This window comes from Hydra vulgaris, chromosome 13 (assembly GCF_038396675.1).
Source record: "Hydra vulgaris chromosome 13, alternate assembly HydraT2T_AEP".
NCBI lineage: Eukaryota > Metazoa > Cnidaria > Hydrozoa > Anthoathecata > Hydridae > Hydra > Hydra vulgaris.
In genome coordinates, this window is record NC_088932.1 from 15944966 (window position 1) to 15966693 (window position 21728).

Genomic DNA, 21728 nt, shown 5'->3' on the forward strand with positions numbered 1-21728 from the left:
TGTATTAATCAGTATGAAACAAATATTTTACAGTAAAACGATAATTTTATTGAACAAATATGAAATTGTTTATGCTTTAGAAATAAAAAAATTCTAATTGGATGCATTTATTGACCACCAGACATATCTCATGAGTACAATAACTTTATTTTGTTATTAATTAATGCTGCTAGGACAAGTATTTATTAGAAAGAATACAGCGATCTTATTATTACGGGGACTTCAACTATAACACAATAGATTGGTCTGACAATGATTGTCCTTTTTCAGCAAACAATAATGAATCTCAAACTAATAAATTTAGAAGAATGTTTTCTGTTTCAATATGTATGTGAGCCAACATTCCGAAAAGCAAGCTACGAATCATCCAATATTCTTGACCTTATTATTACAATCATTAAAGAAAAAATTATTTCTATAACTCACTCAGCTCCTTTAGGGAATGTCAAACAGGGTCATCAATTACTAAAGTGTCGTTATCGAATGAATGATCTTAAGTCTTCTAAAGAACATAAGAAACCCATTATATTATATCAGAAAGGAAATTATGAACTATTCTCAAGTCATTTCAATAACGTGATTTGGGAAATTGAATTTAAAGGTAAATCTTCGAATGAAGTGTATGATTTACTTTTGTATCATTATAATTGTGCAACAGAACTATTTATCGCAAGAATTAATTATCAAAATAGAAGGAACAAAAACAAATGGATTACTCCCGAATTGAAAAATAAAATGAGAACTAAAAACAAAATATGGCTCTCGAACAAACGATATGGCTGGAATGACGAATTAACAAAAAATAATTATAATAAGCTAAAAATTGGAATAAAAAATATTATCAAGAACAGTATAAAACAGTTAGAAAGAACTATAGCCAGCAAATTCAATTGTAATCCTAACTTGCTTTATAAATATATCAATGAGAAGAAATCAGTAAAAACTCAAATTCAAGCTCTGGAAAATGAAAATGGTGAAATTATACTTGATCAACTTACTATAGCTACTGAACTAAATAAATATTTTCACTCCGTGTGTGTTGATGACTATGATACAAGCATTATTGAATTGCATAATATACCTTCAAATTTGTTATTAGACACAGTTTTAATAACACATAATGATGTTCAAATTAGACTTAAAGCACTTGATAAGTCAAAATCGGTCGGTTTTGATTTTGTTCATCCTTATATTTTAAAAGAATGCAGCTCTTCAATATCATACCCATTATATTTAATGTTCAAAAAATCAATTAAATCAGGTACTATACCAGATAAGTGGAAAAAGGCAAATGTTATGACACTTTTCAAAAAAGGAAGCAAATTAAAAGCATCAAACTACAGACCAGTCTCGTTAACTTTAATACCATGTAAAGTATTGGAAAAAATAATAGCTGATTATATCATGCAATACCTGACAAAAAATAATTTACTTTCAAAAAAACAACACGGTTTTATGAAAAACAAAAGTTGTACAACAAACCTATTAGAACACCTAGATATTTTAACGGTTGCATCCATTGTACACAGACCTTCAAAAAGCTTTCGATAGAGCTTCGCTCAAAAAGTTATTATTCAAGTTATTGACTTATGGTAAACTTTTTAAGTGGATAGTCTGCTTCTTAGCTAACAGAAAACAACAAGTGGTTTTAGGTGAAAGTGTGACAGATTGGGTTGATGTCCTTAGTGGTGTACTACAAGGGTCTGTTTTAGGTCCTTTCCTTTTTCTGGTATTTATAAATGATTTACCAGAAAATTTTATTAATGAATGTCGTTTATATGCTGATGATAATAAGATATTTGCACCTATTTCTTCTCAAAATGATTCACAATTGTTTCAAAATGATATTAATAAACTTGAAGAATGGTCTACAAAATGGAAATTGGGATTAAATTTTGAAAAATTTAAAAGCATGTACTTTGGTTCAAATTATAAAGAATATTCTTATTTTATGACTAATAACAACACATTAATGGAAATTGAAAAGTCAAAACTAGAAAAAGATATGATGTATATATATTAAGTGATTTGAAATCGATCAAAGAAGTAAAATATGCAGCCAGTAAAGCAAATAGTATGCCCTCACTACTAAATAATACATTCAAGTACAAGGATAAAGATCTAATAAAAACACTGCATTGTACGTATGTTAGACCAAATTTAGAGTTTTCGATTCAAGCATGGAGTCCGTATTATACAAAAGATGTTAATGAACTAGAAAAAGTTCAACGAAGAGCAACCAAAATGATACCGGAACTAAGACATCTTGAGTACAAAAGATTAGAAATTTTGGATATAACAACTTTAGAGACTCGGCGGCTAAGAGGTGACTTGATCCAGCGATCAAGATGTTTAAAAGTATTGAAAGGATTGATATTGAACAAAATCAAGAAATGAACTCTTTTTCCTCATCAGGTCTCATCTTTTTCCTCATCCAGCATCTAACATTAGAGAAGCAAAACATAGGTTGTAACCTGAACTGGTTAGAAATTGTATGAAAAAGCAATATTTTTTCTGCAATAGAGTCGTTTATGCATGGAATAGTCTACCAGCAGAAGTCGTTCAATCAATTTTACTTAACAGCTTTAAATTAAACTTACAATCGGTTGATTTAAAAGCAATAACAAACAAGACAAAAATCAAGAAAGCTTATTATTAACGCTTTTTTAATTTAAAACTAAACAGTTATTAATATATACCGGCTGTCATAGATATTGTCTGGCGCTTTATCTCATCAGCATTAACTATTACTATTACTATATATATACATATATATATATATATGCATATATATATATATATATATATATATATATATATATATATATATATATATATATATATATACATATATATATATATATATATATATATATATATATATATATATATATATATATATATATATATATATACATATATATATATATATATATATATATATATATATATATATATATATATATATATATATATATATATATAGAGAGAGAGAGAGAGAGAGAGAGAGAGAGAGAGAGAGAGAGATTTGATAATAAGAGTCTTGTATTAATAATGCATGTTTCTTTTTATCGTACTACTTAATAAGATGAACCATTATTAAAATAATTTTTCAATTTTAATTGGAGAAAGTTCTTTTATAATAGTCATCAGATAAGTAATATCATTAATAATAGATAATACCATTCTTTCATAGGAAATGTAAGAAAATTATATATAATTGTATATATAATTTTCTTATATATACAATTATATATAATTATATATATATATATATATATATATATATATATATATATATATATATATATATATATATATATATATATATATATATATATATATATATATATATATATATATATATATATATATATATATATATATATAGGGGAGACCGGGGCTAGTTGGCCGCAGGGGTAAGTTGACGAACTGCGTTTATCTTTAGAGCCTTTCATCAGAAAGTGACAAAAAATACTCAGAAACTTCCTTATTGACCATTTCATCATTCACTGGAGTCTTGTCAGGATTCGCGCATGCGCATGGGAGATATTGAGATTTATGCGCTTTTTGGACAAAAACGTAACTTTTAGAACATCGCTTCCTTTTTACTTTACAAAGAAAATGTTCAGTCGTATGAAAAAAAAATTATTGTAAAAGTTAATTTTGAATATTGAAAATATTCAAAACAATATTGAAAATATTTATTCTTACAAAAAAATTAAAAAATAATTTTTTTAGTTTTTTTTTCCACAGATAAAAGATGGGTTACTGTTTGGCTTTTATACGGAATAATACTTGGTACCAGCTAAAAGTAATATTAAATTTTTGAATAAAATTGTTGCAAAAATTAATTTTAAAAAATTTTCTATTCATTTTGCACTTAATAGTGCATTAATAATCATTTTTATAATTTGCGCCAACTTACCCCGTGGTGGGGTAAGTTGGGGCAAACTTTTTTTTTTTTTTGAGGGTCCGGAAAGGCCCCAAGAATTTTTTTATGTAAATGAATGCAAATTTTATAAGATACCCTAATCCATACTCTTTAAGAATACACTTTAATATTTTTAAAAAAATTTACTGTTAGGGCTACAGAGCTCATAGAGTAAAAACCGAGCCAACTAGCCCCGGTCTCCCCTCTATATATATATATATATATATATATATATATATATATATATATATATATATATATATATATATAAATATATATATATATATATATATATATATATATATACATATATATATATATATATATATATATATATATATATATATATATATATATATATATATATATGTATATATAAATATACAATTATATATAATTTTCTGCGACTAAAATTAAAAAAAAATTACTTTAATAATGGTACATCTTATTAAGTAGTACGATAATAAGAAACATGCATTATTAATACAAGACTCTTATTATCAAATCTCTTTATAATAATGTATGATAATACCATTTATCTTTTCAATTTATTTAATTAATAAATTGTAAATAAGAATGTTTTTCTTATTTTATAAATTATTTTTTGGAATTTATTTAATAAATAACTTGCAAATTAGATTGGTATTATCGTATCTCGTTTAAAGGTACGATAATTAGGGACTTTAATATGGGGTGGGTTTGGCGTATGAGATTTCGGTGCCATTTTTATAGGGGATAAATGAATCAAAATGGTCAAAAAAAAAATCATATCATCTTTATTTTTTTTAATAAAAAATAATGGATGATATTCGAAGAAAAAAACGATTTTATAAAATGGTTAACTGACGATGGCTTATCTTTAAGTGACACTTCAAATGAGTTACGTAACAGAATAAATAAATTTAAATTGTATTCTTCCCTAACTTAAAAACTAAAAAGAAAAGCAGAAAGGTTTAGTGACGAGTTGTTTTACCCTTCTATAACTAATTAAAAGTATGCTTTCAATGAACGTGAAGGCAGTTTAGGTCAACAACAAAAAGGATATTTTATTATGACAAGCAGAAAGAAAAATTGCTTTAACGGATTTTAGTTTTCCTAATACGTTGTTTGTAAATAGGACTTTTAAAAAAAATATCGCAGAGAACAAATTTATCTTGCTGTAATGTTATTTAAAAATAACGTTCCACAGAAATCCTATTGCGAATGTTCAGTTGGTGTAAGTGAGCTATGTTGTCATGTTCTTGCATTATTATTATTTCTAAAACACTTTCATAAAATTAAGGAAAAAATATTATCGCTTTCATGTACTAAACAACTTCAAAAACGGCATTGTTGAAGTAAAGAAGGTTCAATTCTCATGATTCTGCTTCGCCAAATAAACGCCAAATTTAGCAGGTCTTGCTTGTAAAAATATAGGTGTAAATTTGTACAAGACCCAGAAAATTCATTATTCCAGAGAAATTCTAAAAATAAAGAGCTATATAATGTCTAAAATAAAAGATACAAAAATTCCTTTTGAGTCACATTGTTACAAAGTTATGTTAAAGTCAAGTATAAAATCTTCATCGTTATTTGATCACCTAAGCCATCGGTTTACAAAAATTGCTGCTTGTTGCTTGGTAGATCATGATTATGTCAAAGAAAACCAAACTTTCAATGCTGAACTTGTTTCTCCCGATCTTAAAAAATTAACCACAATAAAGTATAATATTAATTGTGTAATGGAATGAAAAATTTGTGTATAATATTAATTGTGTAATGGAATGAAAAATTACTCATAAAAATAATTTAGATAATGATTCAACAAGTACTTCAAAGAACAAAAAGTTCATCTCTACAAACTCTACCGAAGAAAATACTGTTCCTAAAACAAATATAAATAATAACAATATATTGGCAAGTGATGAAAACAACATTATTCAACAGCATTTAGAGGAAAAATTAGAGAAACAAAAATTCAGAACATTTAAGCTAATGATCCTATTGGATATATTGATATTTTTTTTTAATATATTGATAATTTTTGAATATATTGAATATTGATATTTTTGATTATTTGAGATCCAACAAGACATACTTTTGAAAAACTTTTTAAATATTATTAGAGACCTGTTCAATGTTCAAGTGGCTCTAGAATAGTTATTAAAATTTGTTAAAATATTTTTCATAGTACACAAACACTGCAATGAAAAACTCACTACAATGAAGAAAAAACTAAATTTGGGCAGTTTTAAAAGTTTTTCGCATTGTGAATATCTAATTTTGCGTAATGGATATAAAATAGTATAAATTTATTTTATTTGTTTTGCATTTAATTTTTTTTTTTTTTTTTTCAAAATTTTAAAAATTGTGTTTAAAAAGTTGTTTCAAGAGAGTAAAATTATTTAAAATCCATCTTTAATTTAATTAAATGTTTAATAAATATCTAATTTAAATATTCAATGAATAAAATTTATGTATAAAAATATTTTTTATGTTTGTTAAATATGCGACATATTTTTTTTAGAAATGCATTAATTTATCTGCTATCTGTTTGTCTGTTTTAGTATGTTGTCGCAATTTACGACATTTAGGACGCATAGCTTTCTTCTGCTGATGGCTACGATCTGGAAGATTTGTTTTTTTGAAAGTTCGATGTTAGTCATTGGGAGCACCCTGACTTATTTTTAAAAAATGCAGCAATCTTTGGAATATTTTCTTTAGTACCTACCTTAGCGATTCGACCACTTCCAACTTTTCTTTTTAGGGATCCATTCTCCGATTTTACGACTTAATCGTAAGCAGTTGATCTGGGTAAACCTCATTTCATAAACTACTCAGCAACAAACGCTTTACCTTTTTCTCGATTTTTTTGGAAAAAATTTCCATAATTTTTTTGAGGTTTTTTACTTTGACCATTTTATTTTCAATATTTAAATAATATTTTCAACTTAATTAAATTAAATTTAAATAGATTATAAAATCTTCTTTCAAATAAGTATAAAGGTTTTTTGTGTAGATGAAATAAATTACATAATAAATGCAATTAAAATTTGTCCGAAATTTTATTTAAAGGGTGTTATATCCGTTTTCTAAAATATTTGGGTTTCCGAGTTTAAGATATTTAGGTTTTTTGCATTTTTAGTTGTTTTAATTCAGGTGGTTTTTCATAAAGTTACAGTTGTAAGCAAATGATCAATGTTAGAAAATCATAATAGGTGTTTCTGAGTAATGTGTCCTGATGTTGGTTCACATTGAAAGTGTGTTTAGTTTTATGATTCATTCTTTAATAGTTTAAGTAAGGATGATGCGCCATTATTAGTGAATAGAGTTGCACATGAAAATGACTGTGATCTTTTCTTAAAAAGAAATACTACGGCTTTGTGTAGCAGTATCAGCCTAAGTTTAATTATATAAAAAGATAATGACACGAGGTAGCATTACCTGAAATGTATTGAGAATGGTAAATTAGAGATGTTTCCTTTTGTTACTGTGTTATACTGTCATAAAAGATGTGTTTTTAGTACTATCATTGTTGTGAATGTATGCTATTATTTCTGCTGTTTTTGTTTTTATGACTTATTTGAATATTTAAATTCAATCAATATACATAAATACGTTTTTTTGTTTCTTATTGTTAGTTTGTTTATGTACCTTATGTTTTGGTTAATATTTTAAAAAGTTTATTACTTATTTCATTTTTGTAAGTGTCTTATAGATGTTTAAAGTTATACTATTGGCTAATTTAGGTCAACTATTGCCTGTTTTTTATTTTGTTAATGGCATGATGATTTGTTTTGCTCACTTTGTAGTTGTTTTTTTTCTTACTGTTATCAATTATTCAACTAGGGTTATCGATATAAGATATAGTTAATAAGTACAGTTATTAAAGTCAGTTCTTTATTTACATACATTTGTTGCGGTTGCAGTTAACTATAGCTACTGTTATAACTACACCAAAAGTAGTATTTAAAAATATGGCTATGTAATTTTTAATTATGATGAGATATTTGATCAGTTTTTTACAGAATATTGTGAAAGTATAGAATATTCTGGCATGTTGATACCATGGTTGTTTTAACATTTATAAGGTTTGAAAATTCAAATCCTTCTGGCACACATTTAGAGTTTATCTTGTGAATCAATTTACTGACATATATTGATCAATGCATTTATTAAGTACTATTCTGGCACCAAAGCAGGTATTTTTATTATTTTCTTTTTATTCATTGCGATTTGATGATACTATTCACATTATCGTCTTGGTTAACAAAAAATGCCTTGATTGTTTAATTTTTCTACTTATTTAACGATCTACTTATTTAACGCGATACGTTAAGTATCCGTAAACTAACGCATGCGCAAAATATCATTTTGTCTACTTATTTAACGTGACAACTGACTTTAGCTTGGTTTCCAATAGTTGTAGAAATGTCGAACAACAGTTGTACAACAATAATGCTTTATAATGGAAACATTTTCTTGCGTAAGTTGCACAACTTAACGTCGGTTGTACAACAAAATTATGTTGTAAAACAAAGGTTGCGGAAATAGAATCAAACTAATCTCGGCAACAATTGTTGTACAACAAAAACGCACAACTGTTGCACAGCATTTCTACAACTATTGGAAACCAAGCTTTTTACAGAATGCGGTTTCAGTGTATGGCCTTTGTATAAGAGATAAATAGATAATAGTATTACGGTAATACTATTCTATATTCTGCAATTTGTTTATCAAAGTTATTATTTTACAAGAATAAAAATAAAAGCATCTCATAAAGAATAAAAAAGATGCATGCACGTTTACTAAAAATTAAAGAATAAAAAGAAAATTAATTATTTTGACTAATTATTAGTAATTTTAGTATTATTTTCGATAAAAAATCTCAGTACTATTTAGTAATGAGATTTTTTTATCGAAAAATTTAATTTTTTAAGTCGGATTCTTAGTTAAATAAATGAGGTTTGATTTCGGTAAAATGAAATAAAAACAGTTTAATATTGTTTGATATCGAGGCAAAAATTCCCGTTCACCGTTTCTAAGAAATTGAAACATACTCAGGTTACTAAATATTTCATAGTATAACTACATAAGGTCTACAAAACTGACTGAAATGGGTCAAATACTTGACTAGACGACTATATTCCTCAAAATACCGCTATAATTAGAAAATCACCTTCTTTGGGAGTCTAACCCCCTCCCCCCACACACACCCGTAAAATAGCCTCTCTGAGAAATCGGAATTAAATTCTACAAACTAAAACATTAAATTACACATTTTTGGCTTTCGTGCCAACTAAGCAAGAGAAAAAAAAAAAAAAATATTTTTTTGTAACGAGAAAAAAAAAAAAAAAAACCCACTAAAATCAATTAATATAGTTACAATTATCCAAAATTCTGCAAATAATAAAAATATTTAAAGTAAAAACAACATTTTAAAAGTTGTATTATAACTGGATAAAAATTAAAAAAAAATCAAATTATAGAGCGATATTTAAAAACAATAGTATTTGTACACGTACAATATTTGTACAACCCACCAATAAGAATAACTTTATTCGCTTCTCATCCATCGCTTCGTAAATTGATCAATAAAAATACGATAACTCCGCTTTCTATGGATATCTTCTACATTCCTTGAACATTGCTTTATGAGTTTTTTTTCTTCGTCAGTTAATAAATTTTTATCAATTTCTAAAGTTGTCAACTTCCCTCCTGAGTTAACGAGATGGTTTACAAAATATTTTTCACATAAAACTTCATAAGATGTTTTTTTATCATTTATCAAAACTTTCCATTTTCTTTCATTAATTGATGCTTTTATGTCTTCTGTAATAGTTGCTTGCGATTCAAAAAAACACTGCATGAACAACTTTTGTGTGTCTTGATACTCACGATTAACTGAGAAAAGTAGTTAATAAAAGTAGTTAATAACAAAATAAAACATCAACATTTTTGTTAGCAAATTATTTTCAAAGTTTTTTAGCAATTCATTAAAAATAGAACTTAACGAAGAAACTATTTAATAAATCATTGAACTTTACACAACAAAAAAACAATTGATTAAAATTTACAGAATAGTTACAATTTACAGAGAATTATTTTTCGTTATAATATATATGAACTGTAAAATATATTTTAAAAACGTCAAAACACGTTGAAACAAACAAATATTTTGAAAAAAAGGAAATTAATTTTTTTACATATTATATATTATATAAATCTAATTATCAACTAACTATTATTGAGTTAAAACTGCAAGTTTGCAACGAGGGAGCGTGCAATTCAGAATTAAATAAAGTTGGGTAACGGTGGCCAGCAAAAACTCAAAAACGCCAAATGATCAATTAATAGTTATCAATGCAATTGCAACAACAAAGAAAGAAGAGGGAAAAAAGTAGAATCATTTTCGGAGTTGCAGAATCAAGTAAAACGACTATAATTGATAAAGCAAATGATGATATTCAGCAAGTTACTGAAATTTTTCATACTATAAATAAGGAAGAAATCAAACCTACTCACGTTAAAAGGTTGAAATCTTGAACAGATAAACCAGGTAGTAGAACTACCAGATAAGGCTGATCAAAATCCAATATTAGCTGCAACAAAAAATTTAAAAGGGAACCATAAATTTGTAAACATGTTCATCAGTCTCGATCAAACTGAAGAAGAAAGATTACAAGATTTTTGACTGCTAACTAAACGGAATGAATTAAATAATTTATTTCATTTGAAAAACAATTCTCCCTTTTGATATGGGATACAGGTAAACGATGTTGTAAAACTTAAAGTAATACAGCAACAACAAAAGCAATAAATTGAAATATTGTTACACTAACGCCCTATCTTTGGAAAACAAGCTACTGGAATTTAAAGTTTCTTTAAGACTACATCAAATAGATATCATTGCAGTGACAGAAACGTGGTTTTCTAGCAACTCAATACCAAATCATAGGCGGATATTTATTATACCAAAAAGATATATGTGACGGAAGAAGAGGTGCTGGCATAGCTATCTGTATAAAAAAAGATTTTGTGCAATAAGAAGTCACATTTCCAAATCTTGAACCAAATTTTGAGATAACATGAGTAAATATAGTAAAATATGAATAGGAAATAACAATAGGATGCATATACTGCCCAGGAAATTCGATTTTAAATATACAATTAAATGATGCAACAAAGGATGCTAAAATTGAAATTAATAATAAATTACCAAATTATTAGTTACAGTTTGTTTTTTCACAAAAACTACAATCAAATATTTTAAATGAGTAAATTTGCTTCTACTCTTACATTTTTTAAGATTTTAATATCAATAATAGTTTTCTACATTTTTTTACGAAGTTGTAACATAAATAATTGTGGCATTTTTTAGCATTGATGCATAATCTTTGCAAAATTGTTATTTGCACGATAATATAACGGGTGATGCGGAAGTTATCGGACAAAATAAAAACGCCGTTAACTTATTTATAATAAAAAAAACAAACTACTATTATATTTTTTTTAAATAAAGCATTTATCTTTTAATAAAAATATATTATTTTTTATATGAAAAAACACCACCATCTGCAATTGATCTCAATTTTGCTCTGACGCCTTTCATATGCGACTGTAAAAAGTTTAAATTAATTTCTTGTAGTTTTAGTTTAATGCGATCAATCAAAACTTGCTCTGTTGATGCCAATCTCCCTCGTAAACCATCTGTGCCAAATGTCCCCAAAAATTTTCAATTGGTCGTGCTTGAGGCACATTTGGGGGATTGGATTCTTTATCAACGTAATAGACATATTGGTCCATCCAATTTAGAGAATCTTTAGAATAACGAGAACTTGCTACATCTGGCCAAAATAAATAGTTAAAGTCTCTATGATACTTGTGAATAAATGGAAGAAGTTGTTTTTTTAAACATTCATTAATATAGATTGATGAATTGATCGCTACAGCCTTGGAAGAGCAAAACAATGGCTCGGACATACCACGGTCAGATATGGCTATCCACATTAATAATTTTTATGGAAACTTCTCTTTTCCTATAAAACAAGCAGTTTCTGGGCATGTTTTTTTGTTGTTTGTGTAGTATCCAGAATTTCCAGGCATGTTGTCCCCTGCAAAACAAAAGTATTTTTCGTCATCGATGACTAGAAGCGAATTTGTGTTATAGAGTTGGTTAACTAGTTTCCTGCTTCTTTTCTTTGCATTTATTTGTTGTTCTATAGTGTATTTTGGAGTCTTTTCACGTTTTCTATATTTAATATTCATTTTATTGAACTGACGACCAATTGTCGATTGATTTACACCGAATTTAATACCTATTTTTCTCTGACTGACCCCTTTTTGATTGTTGACAAGTCTCGTTAATTCGGTTTCTTTTCTCTAGTCCAGGATGTCGTACGACCAGGGTGCTTTCTATCAGAAAACGATTGAACAGTTTCAAGTCTTTTTAGGTTATCATATATTGTACTTGGAGCAAATCCTTCCTTTTCAAAACGATTTACGATTTTTTTTTTTTTATATTAGGTTTATTTACAAAAAATATTTTTAGTCGCTTTCGAAAAGATTCTCGTTCAGCTGCATTTAACCTCATTTTAAATAATTGTGTTTTAAATAATAAAGTTTATATTTTATAGAACATTTATGCCTACGCATAAAACCACTAAAACTCATTATTATGCTCAAATAATGAAACTAGGATTTGTCCGATAACTTCCGCATCACCCATTATGCGTAATAAATAAAGTTTTTATCAACTGTTTAGTGTTTTTGTGACTCTGACAATTTTAAATAAAAATATCTGAACTTCATGCCTAAAAATGGGAAAACTAAGATATATCAAACAAAAAAATTCAGTAATATCTGCTTTAATAAAACATTCAAATCAAAATTAGTTAATGTTTGTGTGATGGCAGTAAGCAGAATCCAAGGTAAATTGGATAAAAAAATACCTGTACATAGTGAAAGAAGTGGAAAATCTGGGAGACCACACATCACTACCCTGAGAGATGAACAGGCAATTTATTGCAATTGTGTTAAAAAACGAAAAAAAAGTACAAAAGCTGTTACTAAAATCATACAAGACACCAGTAACAAGATTTCTAACATAACTACAAGGCGTTGAATAGCAGAACTGAGTTTTAAATGCTACAGACCTGAGAGGTCTAAACTTACGCTTGCGATAAAATTAAAACGCCTCACTAAGGTTACACAACACCTACATACCTCTGCTAAAGATTGGGAAAATGTAATTAAATACTTATTTAATTGCTCATTGCAACAGTAACACTGATTAAAACACTTATATAAGTTTTTATACAATTATTTTAAATTGTTTTCAGGTGTGTTTCTCAGATGAATCCCAATTTGAAATTAATGGATAAGCCTTCTTTAGTTAGACAAAGGAAACAAGAAAAATATAACCCAGACTGTGTTATGGAGACGGTAAAACAACTTTTAAAGGTGATGGAGTGATCAGTTATAAATGGTAAGGGCAGTGGCCTTCTTTATATAGTTTAAGGGATGATGAACCAGGATAAATATAAAAAAGTATTAGCTACCAAACTATTTCCTCAGTTACATGATTGGTTTCCTGATTCATCCAAATGCATCTTTATGCATGATTCTGCCCAATACCATAAAGCTAAATCAGTGACAAGATATTTAGAGTTAAAAAATGTTACCCAAATAGAGAACACCTCGGAACTTTTAAAGCGGATAATTGGGCATGAAACTATAACCAACAAAAAAATCTCATAGAGGCACACAACAATGCTATGTATAATGACCAGGAATTAAAAGGAAATGTAAAGATTTGTATCTAAAGTATGGCAAGGAGAATACAAGCAGTATTTGATGCACAAGGTTGCGCAACCAAATACTAAAAAACATTTTGCATTATGAATTTTCTTAAATAAATGTTTAAAAACAGTAATAGTGCTTAAAATAGTGTTTTACTTTTTAAAGAAAAATATTTATTTAAGCTAGTAGTATCAATATATTTATATAAAAATTTAACATAATAATAAATAAAAGAGCTTTTAATATGACATTTTTTGCAAGTGCAACTAATATTTTGGCTGCCCACTTTATATACAAGTTTGTTATTGATAGGAGACTTTAATTACCCTAAAATTATATGGTCAAATGGTGTAATTGAAGACAGAACAAGTGATAATGAACTCGACAAAGAATTTGCTCGTACTGTAAATAAATCTTCATTGTATTAACATGTTAGTTCTTTAACAATAGTATTACGCCTATAACTTAATATTCACCAAAAAACCTAATAACATATCTAAATCAACGCATTTACCTCTTCTTGGCAACACTAAACAAGGACATTCTTTATTAATATGGAAATTAGCCATCAACAGTGAATTGACTAAACGCGAAAATAAAGCAATACATAAATATTTTGACAATCATAATGGAAACTATTTTGAAACAAGTAGAGTGATTGAAGGAATGAACTGGACAATGCATTTTAAGAATTTAATTGCAGAAAAAAAGTATAAATTTTTATTAATTTACTCAAATATTATAGAATCTCTTATACCACAACAAACTAGAACTCATAATGCCAATAGATCTCCCTGGATCCTATGAGAAATTAAAGATTAAGTGCATATCAAAAGGTCTCTATGGTTTAATTTATATTCAAAGAACACTAGACAGGCTAAATGCAAAATAAAATACAAAGCAGTGTGCAAAGACTTTAAGAGTAAAGTACTACAAGCAAAATGCTGATTTGAAAAGAACTTGGTAAGTAAATCAACCCACAATCCAAAACTACAATTCAAATATATTAACAGCAAAAATATTTTTAAAAATACCATAAGTTTTTTAATATCCCATAATGAACTAATCTAAGAACCTAACCAAATAGTTAACATTATGAATGATCACTTTAAATAAGTCTTTGCTAGGGAGAATACCAATAATTTACAGACTCTAAAAAAGTACTTTTTGTCTTTCCCTTGTGAGGCAACAATAGATAATGTAATGTCTGTGAAATTAAAGAAAAACTTCAATTAAATGAATATAAATCACCAGGACCAGTCATGGTAAAATCAATAGTTCTAAAACAAATGTGCATCTGTCTTTACCTTTACCGCTCACTATAATTTTTGAAAAATCACTCAAAACTGGAAGAGTATTAACTAAATGGTAATTGGCAAACATAACTCCAATATTTAAAAAAGGAAACAGGCTAATTGCTAGCAACTAGAGACCAGTTTCATTAGCCTCAATAGTCTATAAAGTATTCAAAAGTATTATATTCGACATATTATATAAACATGTCAACTAATGGTTTTTTAAATAAACATCAACATAGATTCGTAATCTTGTTAAAACAATGGGAAATCTTGTTAAAACAAATCTTGTTAAAACAAATCTTGTTAAAACAAGGGGAAATCTTGTTAAAACAAATCTAGTTAAAACGATGGACTTTTTGAGTAAATTGCTAGCATAAAACATTCCAGTAGATTGTTATCTTGACTTTACTAAAGCCTTTGACACGGCACCTCATGAATGATTATTAATCAAACTTAAGTCATATGGAATATTAAATGTAATCTGCAACTAGATTAGCGACTTTTTAACTAATCAACACCAAAAAGTGATAGAAGGCAATGAAGCATCAAACTGGGAAATGATAATAAGAGGTGTTCTCCAAGGATCAGTTAATTCTCTAATCTTATTCATTATACATATCAACAATTTACTAGAGATTTTAGATCTTGCAGATGACACTAAGATAATCAGGAAAGTGGCTAACTCTGAGAATGGTCAATAGCCTGGTAATGAAATTAACCAACCCTAAATGGCCAAAGATTCGGCAATTACAAATTAATAGTGAAAAATGTTGTACTATGCACTTTGGAAAAATTACCTTTGCTATATTTATAAACTAGGTGACAAAATAATACCAGTCACTGATACCGAAAGAAATCTTGGAATTACAATCATCAAATTACAAATGAAAATTCCAACCAATTGCCATAAATTAATTGTATATCATAACCAATTGTACATCAAAAATATAAAGAATTTTACAAAAGTTTAAGATACTGTATCCAACATTTATAAGACCATATCTTGAATTTGCACTACAAGCATAGTGCCCATACTTTAAAATTGATTTTATAGCCCTTGAAAAAGTTCAACAATATGCCATTAAATGGATACTCCAAAACAAAATTATGAAACAAGAATTAAAATACTTGACTTAAAACTGGAAAAAAGACGTAAAAGACTTCAAATGTAAAAACTATTTAAAATAATAGATAATATAGAACTAGACAGAATTATTTTTGCCTCATATCAGGCTAACACAAGGATCAAAATTTCAAAATCAGGAGAGAAATTGTTAAAAAATGCAATCTTTGTCATTAATTCTTAACCAATAGAACCCTATCAATGAACAACAAACTACCAGATTTTATTATTAAAAAGGGAAAGCTTGAACTTATTAAAAACTTGCATTGATATATTTTTTGATATATTTGCATTGATATATTTTGTATATATCAAGAGCAATATTATTTGTAATTTATAATTTAATTCATTTACCTAGCAAAACTAAAAACTGTATATGCTGCCAAAGCGAAATTAATTACTATTAATTTCACTGATAGTTTTCGAACTACTACAGCTTTCTATTATATTACACGGGGCAACAAAAATTTTTTTTGTTGCTGAGCAAACAATTCATTTTTCCTATAGCATTTCTCATTTTGGTTTCAAATATGAAACTCATTTTTCACCATCAGGTCAAGTTGTAAAGATATTTAGGTTTAAATTTTTAGCATTTGGGGTAAAATCCCTAATATTGTCAAAAAAAAAATTATTCAAAAGAATGTCAACCTGGGTCTCAAAAAAAGCGTATTTTCACAGTGATTTTGAAAACAATATTTTGCTTAATAAAAATAAATACTTCTCATATTTTTGCTGTAAAACATATTGTTGAAGTTGTTTTAAGAGTCTTATGAATTTTTTTACAATATTTTTTTGTCAATAAATTACGAGTAAAAATATTTATGTTTTTTAAAACCTCTATGAAAATATCATTCTTTTGAAACCCAGGTTGACATACATTTGAATTTCTTTTGTTGACAATATCAGGGATTTTAGCCTAAATGCTAAAGATTTGAACCCAAATGTCTTTACAACTTGACAAGATGGTGAAAAATGAGTTGCATATTTGAAATAAAAATGAGAAATGCTAAAGGAAAAACTTATTGTTTGCTCGGCATCAAAAAAGCTTTTTTGTTGACCTATTTTATTTTGATCTGTGTTATTATATTTAAAAAAAAAATAATAATATATGATCAATTGAGTCAAAAAAAAAAAAAAGAAAAAAAAGAAGCTTAACTAAAAAATATATATATAAAACAAGAAACACTTACAGTTAATATCTTTTGGAATCACGTCTGCAAAAAAAAAAAAAAAAAAGAAAAAAAAATTTTGATGACACTTTAAACAAAAAATATAACAACAAATAAAACAAATTGCAAAAAAACACTACTAATAATATTTGATTAAAAAAATTAGGGTATTTCTTTAAAAATAAATAGCAGAGTGGTGTGTTGTGTGAACTTAATTAAAATACAGTTTAGAAAATGAACTTCCTTGGTCTGTAGTATAGTTGTAAAATTTAACTGTCATTATTTATAACTATTGTACAAATTAAGTCACTAACTGTCATATAAAAATATAAAACAGAATAAAATTATTAATAGCTTTTGAAATTGTTATTTTATGGCTATAAACTTTTAAATGCAGACAAATTATCATTATAGCTAATGTAACTTTATGTCACAGTCATTGCAATTCTATATATTATCAGTTAAAAAACTTTCCATAAGCTTCCTATTTAATATATAAATCAATAAATAAATAAATATATTGTAAATATATACAAATAAAGTAAAATTCTTAAGAAAAAATGACTTCATCACTATTTAAATTAAATACTTTAATAACACACTTTTTAAAAGTTTTTACAGTTTTCAATAAATCATGAAAACACTTTTGTTTTCACTTGTAAAAATCATTTTTACATGCTTTAGTTTTTCAACTTGATATTGATAATATCATTTTGTGTGGCCTTAAAATGTTTAACACATGGACAAAATCATTTGAAAGGTTAATGTTTTTCTAACTAAACATTAACAAAAAATTCTATATTTTATTTACAACACTCCCACCCTCTAAAAACTCTAAATTTAACAAACAACATCCCCATTCTTTCATTCATTCAGCTATTCTAATTAAAAAGCTTAACTATTTTAAAAATAAAAGCAAAAACTTTTACTGAATATATATATATATATATATATATATATATATATATATATATATATATATATATATATATATATATATATATATATATATATATATATATATATATACATATATAAATATATATATATATATATATATATATATATATATATATATATATATATATATATATATATATATACATATATATAAATATATATATATATATATATAATAAATAACTAACTACAATTAAGTTCTAAACAGTATTTTAATTGGTATTGGTAAACAATATAACTAAAAGGGTGTGGGAATTTAACATGTGTAATAAAACTATATTGATCTTATACTTCTGATTGGCAATCAATTTAGTCATTTCCAACGATTTATTATACATTTTCTACTTTTGAATAAATTTTATCACACTTCACCAAATTTAAATTCAAAAGCTATTCAATTAAAAAACATTGATAATATACAAATTGACAATAACAATATAAACCTATAAATTTTACATAAAAAAGTTATATAAATTGAAAGTAAAAATATAAACCTAAGAAAAAAAAACTCACCAATAACATGATTCAGAGATATCTTTTCAGTATTTGAATTTGCCAAATTAGCTAAGTACTTGATAAAACTATATTCATTTGAATTTAATAAACCACATATAATTGATAAACAGGTTATCAACTTTGGATTTTCCATAATCTTTTTTCCGCTAAAACTATAGTATGCATGAACAGAGACACATAGCTCCATCATTGCTGGCTGACAAAACTGATAATAACAACCAAAATTTGTTTCAATTTTTTCAATAAAACCACTTTTCAATAAAAACATCTTTTCAAATAGCCCACTTTCAATTTGATCAAAACCACTTATAAAAGTTTGGATTTCTTTATCCGAAAAAGTAGTTTTATTTTTAATAAAAAAAATATATGCCATTTTACATATGCTTAAAATACATTGTTTGTTTATATTATTTTCCATTATCTTGAAAATCGATTCATGATTTTCATTAAAAATGTGTCTTTGAAAAAGGTATAAAAAATTATATGCATACAAATCTGTCATGGTGAGATCTATAAAGTTATATTTTTCTTTTAAATCAGCAACAATTGTACATATACATGATAAAAAAAAGGGTACTTTTGCCATGGTTTTTGCAATCGAAGACTCTTTTAAAATAGTTTTCACTCTTTGTTTTGTTTTTTTTATTAAATTATTCTTCAAATAATATCTTATTCCATTTTCATTATAACCCATAACTCTAATGGTTAACTTATCTTTATAACAAGTGACCACATTTTCATACTGTGATATAGTATTTACTCTTCCTGATATCACAGCTTTGTATTTATAAATTTCTCTAAAGACATTAAGAATAGGAATATTATGTGAACTACCGTGCATACTGCTTATTAATTGATCAAAGTATTTAAATTCGTCTAAGCCATCAATTATAAACATAATTGATAGGTTAGATTGCATGAGATATAAAGGAATACTACAACCCTTTAAAATACCTTTGTAGAAAACATCAAGTAATTCATTAATATTAGAAATATGTTCATACAAATTAAGATGTCTACACTCCAAGTAAAACACTAAATCAATATTTTTCCAAATTAAACCATTTGACCAATCTAGTAAAATTTTTCTAAGCAACCATGTTTTACCAATAGCGGCAATACCAGATATTAGAAATAAAGACCTTTTAAACGGATGTTTTAAACGCTTTTTAAATAGAATTGATGCATAACTCATTTGTTTCTTTAAAAACTGATCTAACTCTGCAATGTTAATTGCATCTTTTTGGACCTCAACTTCATCAACAACATACAAATCAACAAATTTATCTAAAAAGTTAACTTGATAAGGTTTGTTTAGTTGTGGTTGAATTTCCTCAATTGTATTATAAGTTTCGAGATAAAATTTTTTCAGTGCATTGCTCAAGAAATCTAAAGACAAAAAATGATAAAAGTAAATTTATAAAAGTATCTGTTATATTTTAGATTTAAAAAAATACAGCTACATCGAAGAAGAAAAATAAAATTGTGGAGGTAACTAAAATTGTGGAGATAACTAGAGAAGACAAGGTTTATTCTATAACCTTTCTTTCAAAAATTCAAAGGTCGATAAGTGATTTACAATGTATTCAAGGAAAACATTGCAGAATAATCTTTAATTTTAAATTTCAAAATTCAATAAAATTTAACTAAGATATATCAAAGAAAAAAAGAAAAAAATAATATCTATAACTATCAATCACTATATATCTGTAACTATCAATACTTACAAATAATATTACTCAAAACAGGTAAATAAAATTTTAATTTTTTTAATATTTCAATTGTTTTATTTTAAATTTTATATTAAATATTATTATCATTATATAAACTATAAATTACTAATATTATAAAAACTTAATTGCAATGTTATAAAGATAATAAATTATTTCATGTCATTCCATTATGTAAATGGTGAAAATGCTATTTTTTCTTTAATGTTTAGATCAACTTTAACAAAAAATCAAGATAAAAAGTAAAATTTGCAACATAAAATTTTATAAATAGAATTAAAAACTACCTGTCTTGACTAAATTACTTTTTTCATTTTCTTTTAATGAACATGCTAAATTATGTTTAAAAACAAAGTAATTCAAAAAAATAATTAAAAAATAAAAAGATTTGAAAAATGACTGGAATAATATATTTTACTTTAAAGATAAAAAGTATATTAATTTATATTACTTTGAAGATTTTCCAATGTTTTTATCAAATCATGTTTCTTTATATTTTTCAAAGCATTTTTCAGTTCATTTAATGATGGATTTTCTTTTTCTGTCCATTTGGTCAACATTTGATATGCTTTATCACAACAATTTTTAGATTCAAGGTCTATCACCTCTAAATAGCTATCTGAAATTAGTAAACATCGTCCAAGGTTTTTCCAATGTTCTCCAACACTAAGACTAAATAAATACCTATTCTGTTGATTTTGGAGTATGTTTTCATCCATTTAAACTAGAATGTCAAATTTTTGATTTTTCACTAAAATTAAGCAAAGAATAAAATGGCCAGTTGTACTGAATTATTGAGAACCATCAAAGTAATTTGGTTTTTACAATAATACAATCAAATACAAAAATTAATTTCAGCTCAAAAAAAAATTTCAGCTCAAAGCACAAACTTATATATAAAACTGTGCCAAACTCAGTGAAAGTATAAAACAACTCACAAGCCTTACTTTAGAATAGTGTATACAAATGCTACACTGGGCTGAACTCGACTGCTTTGGAGTTTGAAAACCCATTTTATTTGACGCTAAGTCATTATAGCCAAACTGATTTGACTTAATGACTGAATTGATTTGGTACGCTTAATTGTCATGCAGTTCATGTTCTGAGATTTGCTCACTCCATTTATTGTAATGTAATGACATATAAATTTATTTTTATTTGTGTTTTAGTCGTTGCAACCACCAAACCTTAAAAAAAGAATAGTCTGTGGGTTCAAAC

The 21728-nt window shown here is 26.2% G+C and overlaps 2 protein-coding genes across 2 annotated transcripts; one reads left to right on the plus strand and one right to left on the minus strand.

Moving 5' to 3' along the window:
• Positions 1–279: 279 nt before the first annotated feature.
• On the plus strand, positions 280–5977 carry LOC136089683 (uncharacterized). The gene is made up of 4 exons (XM_065815739.1): positions 280–1509; positions 1607–2010; positions 2154–2326; positions 5727–5977. The coding sequence occupies exons 1-4, from the start codon at positions 280–282 to the stop codon at positions 5975–5977; spliced, it is 2058 nt and encodes a 685-aa protein (XP_065671811.1).
• A 3169-nt stretch (positions 5978–9146) lies between these two features.
• LOC100213079 (NLR type 1) lies at positions 9147–21352 on the minus strand. The gene is made up of 5 exons (XM_065815048.1): positions 20962–21352; positions 20798–20842; positions 18778–20169; positions 17326–17349; positions 9147–9817 (listed from the first exon to the last, which is right to left on the minus strand). Exons 1-5 carry the CDS (start codon positions 21227–21229, stop codon positions 9471–9473), a joined length of 2076 nt encoding a protein of 691 aa, XP_065671120.1. The 5' UTR covers positions 21230–21352; the 3' UTR covers positions 9147–9470.
• Positions 21353–21728: the final 376 nt, after the last annotated feature.

What these genes read in the sequence shown, in the direction of transcription:
- LOC136089683 (XM_065815739.1), top strand. Translation starts at nt 280, where the DNA reads ATGAATCTCAAACTAATAAATTTAGAAGAATGTTTTCTGTTTCAATAT. An exon ending in AACACCTAGATATTTTAACG is followed by an intron (nt 1,510 to 1,606) that starts GTTGCATCCATT and finishes AAACTTTTTAAG; the next exon opens with TGGATAGTCTGCTTCTTAGC. An exon ending in AGAGACTCGGCGGCTAAGAG is followed by an intron (nt 2,327 to 5,726) that starts GTGACTTGATCC and finishes AAAATAATTTAG; the next exon opens with ATAATGATTCAACAAGTACT.
- LOC100213079 (XM_065815048.1), bottom strand. Translation starts at nt 21,229, where the DNA reads ATGGATGAAAACATACTCCAAAATCAACAGAATAGGTATTTATTTAGT. An exon ending in AACATTGGAAAATCTTCAAA is followed by an intron (nt 20,843 to 20,961) that starts GTAATATAAATT and finishes AACATAATTTAG; the next exon opens with CATGTTCATTAAAAGAAAAT. An exon ending in AAGTAATTTAGTCAAGACAG is followed by an intron (nt 20,170 to 20,797) that starts GTAGTTTTTAAT and finishes TTTTGTCTTTAG; the next exon opens with ATTTCTTGAGCAATGCACTG.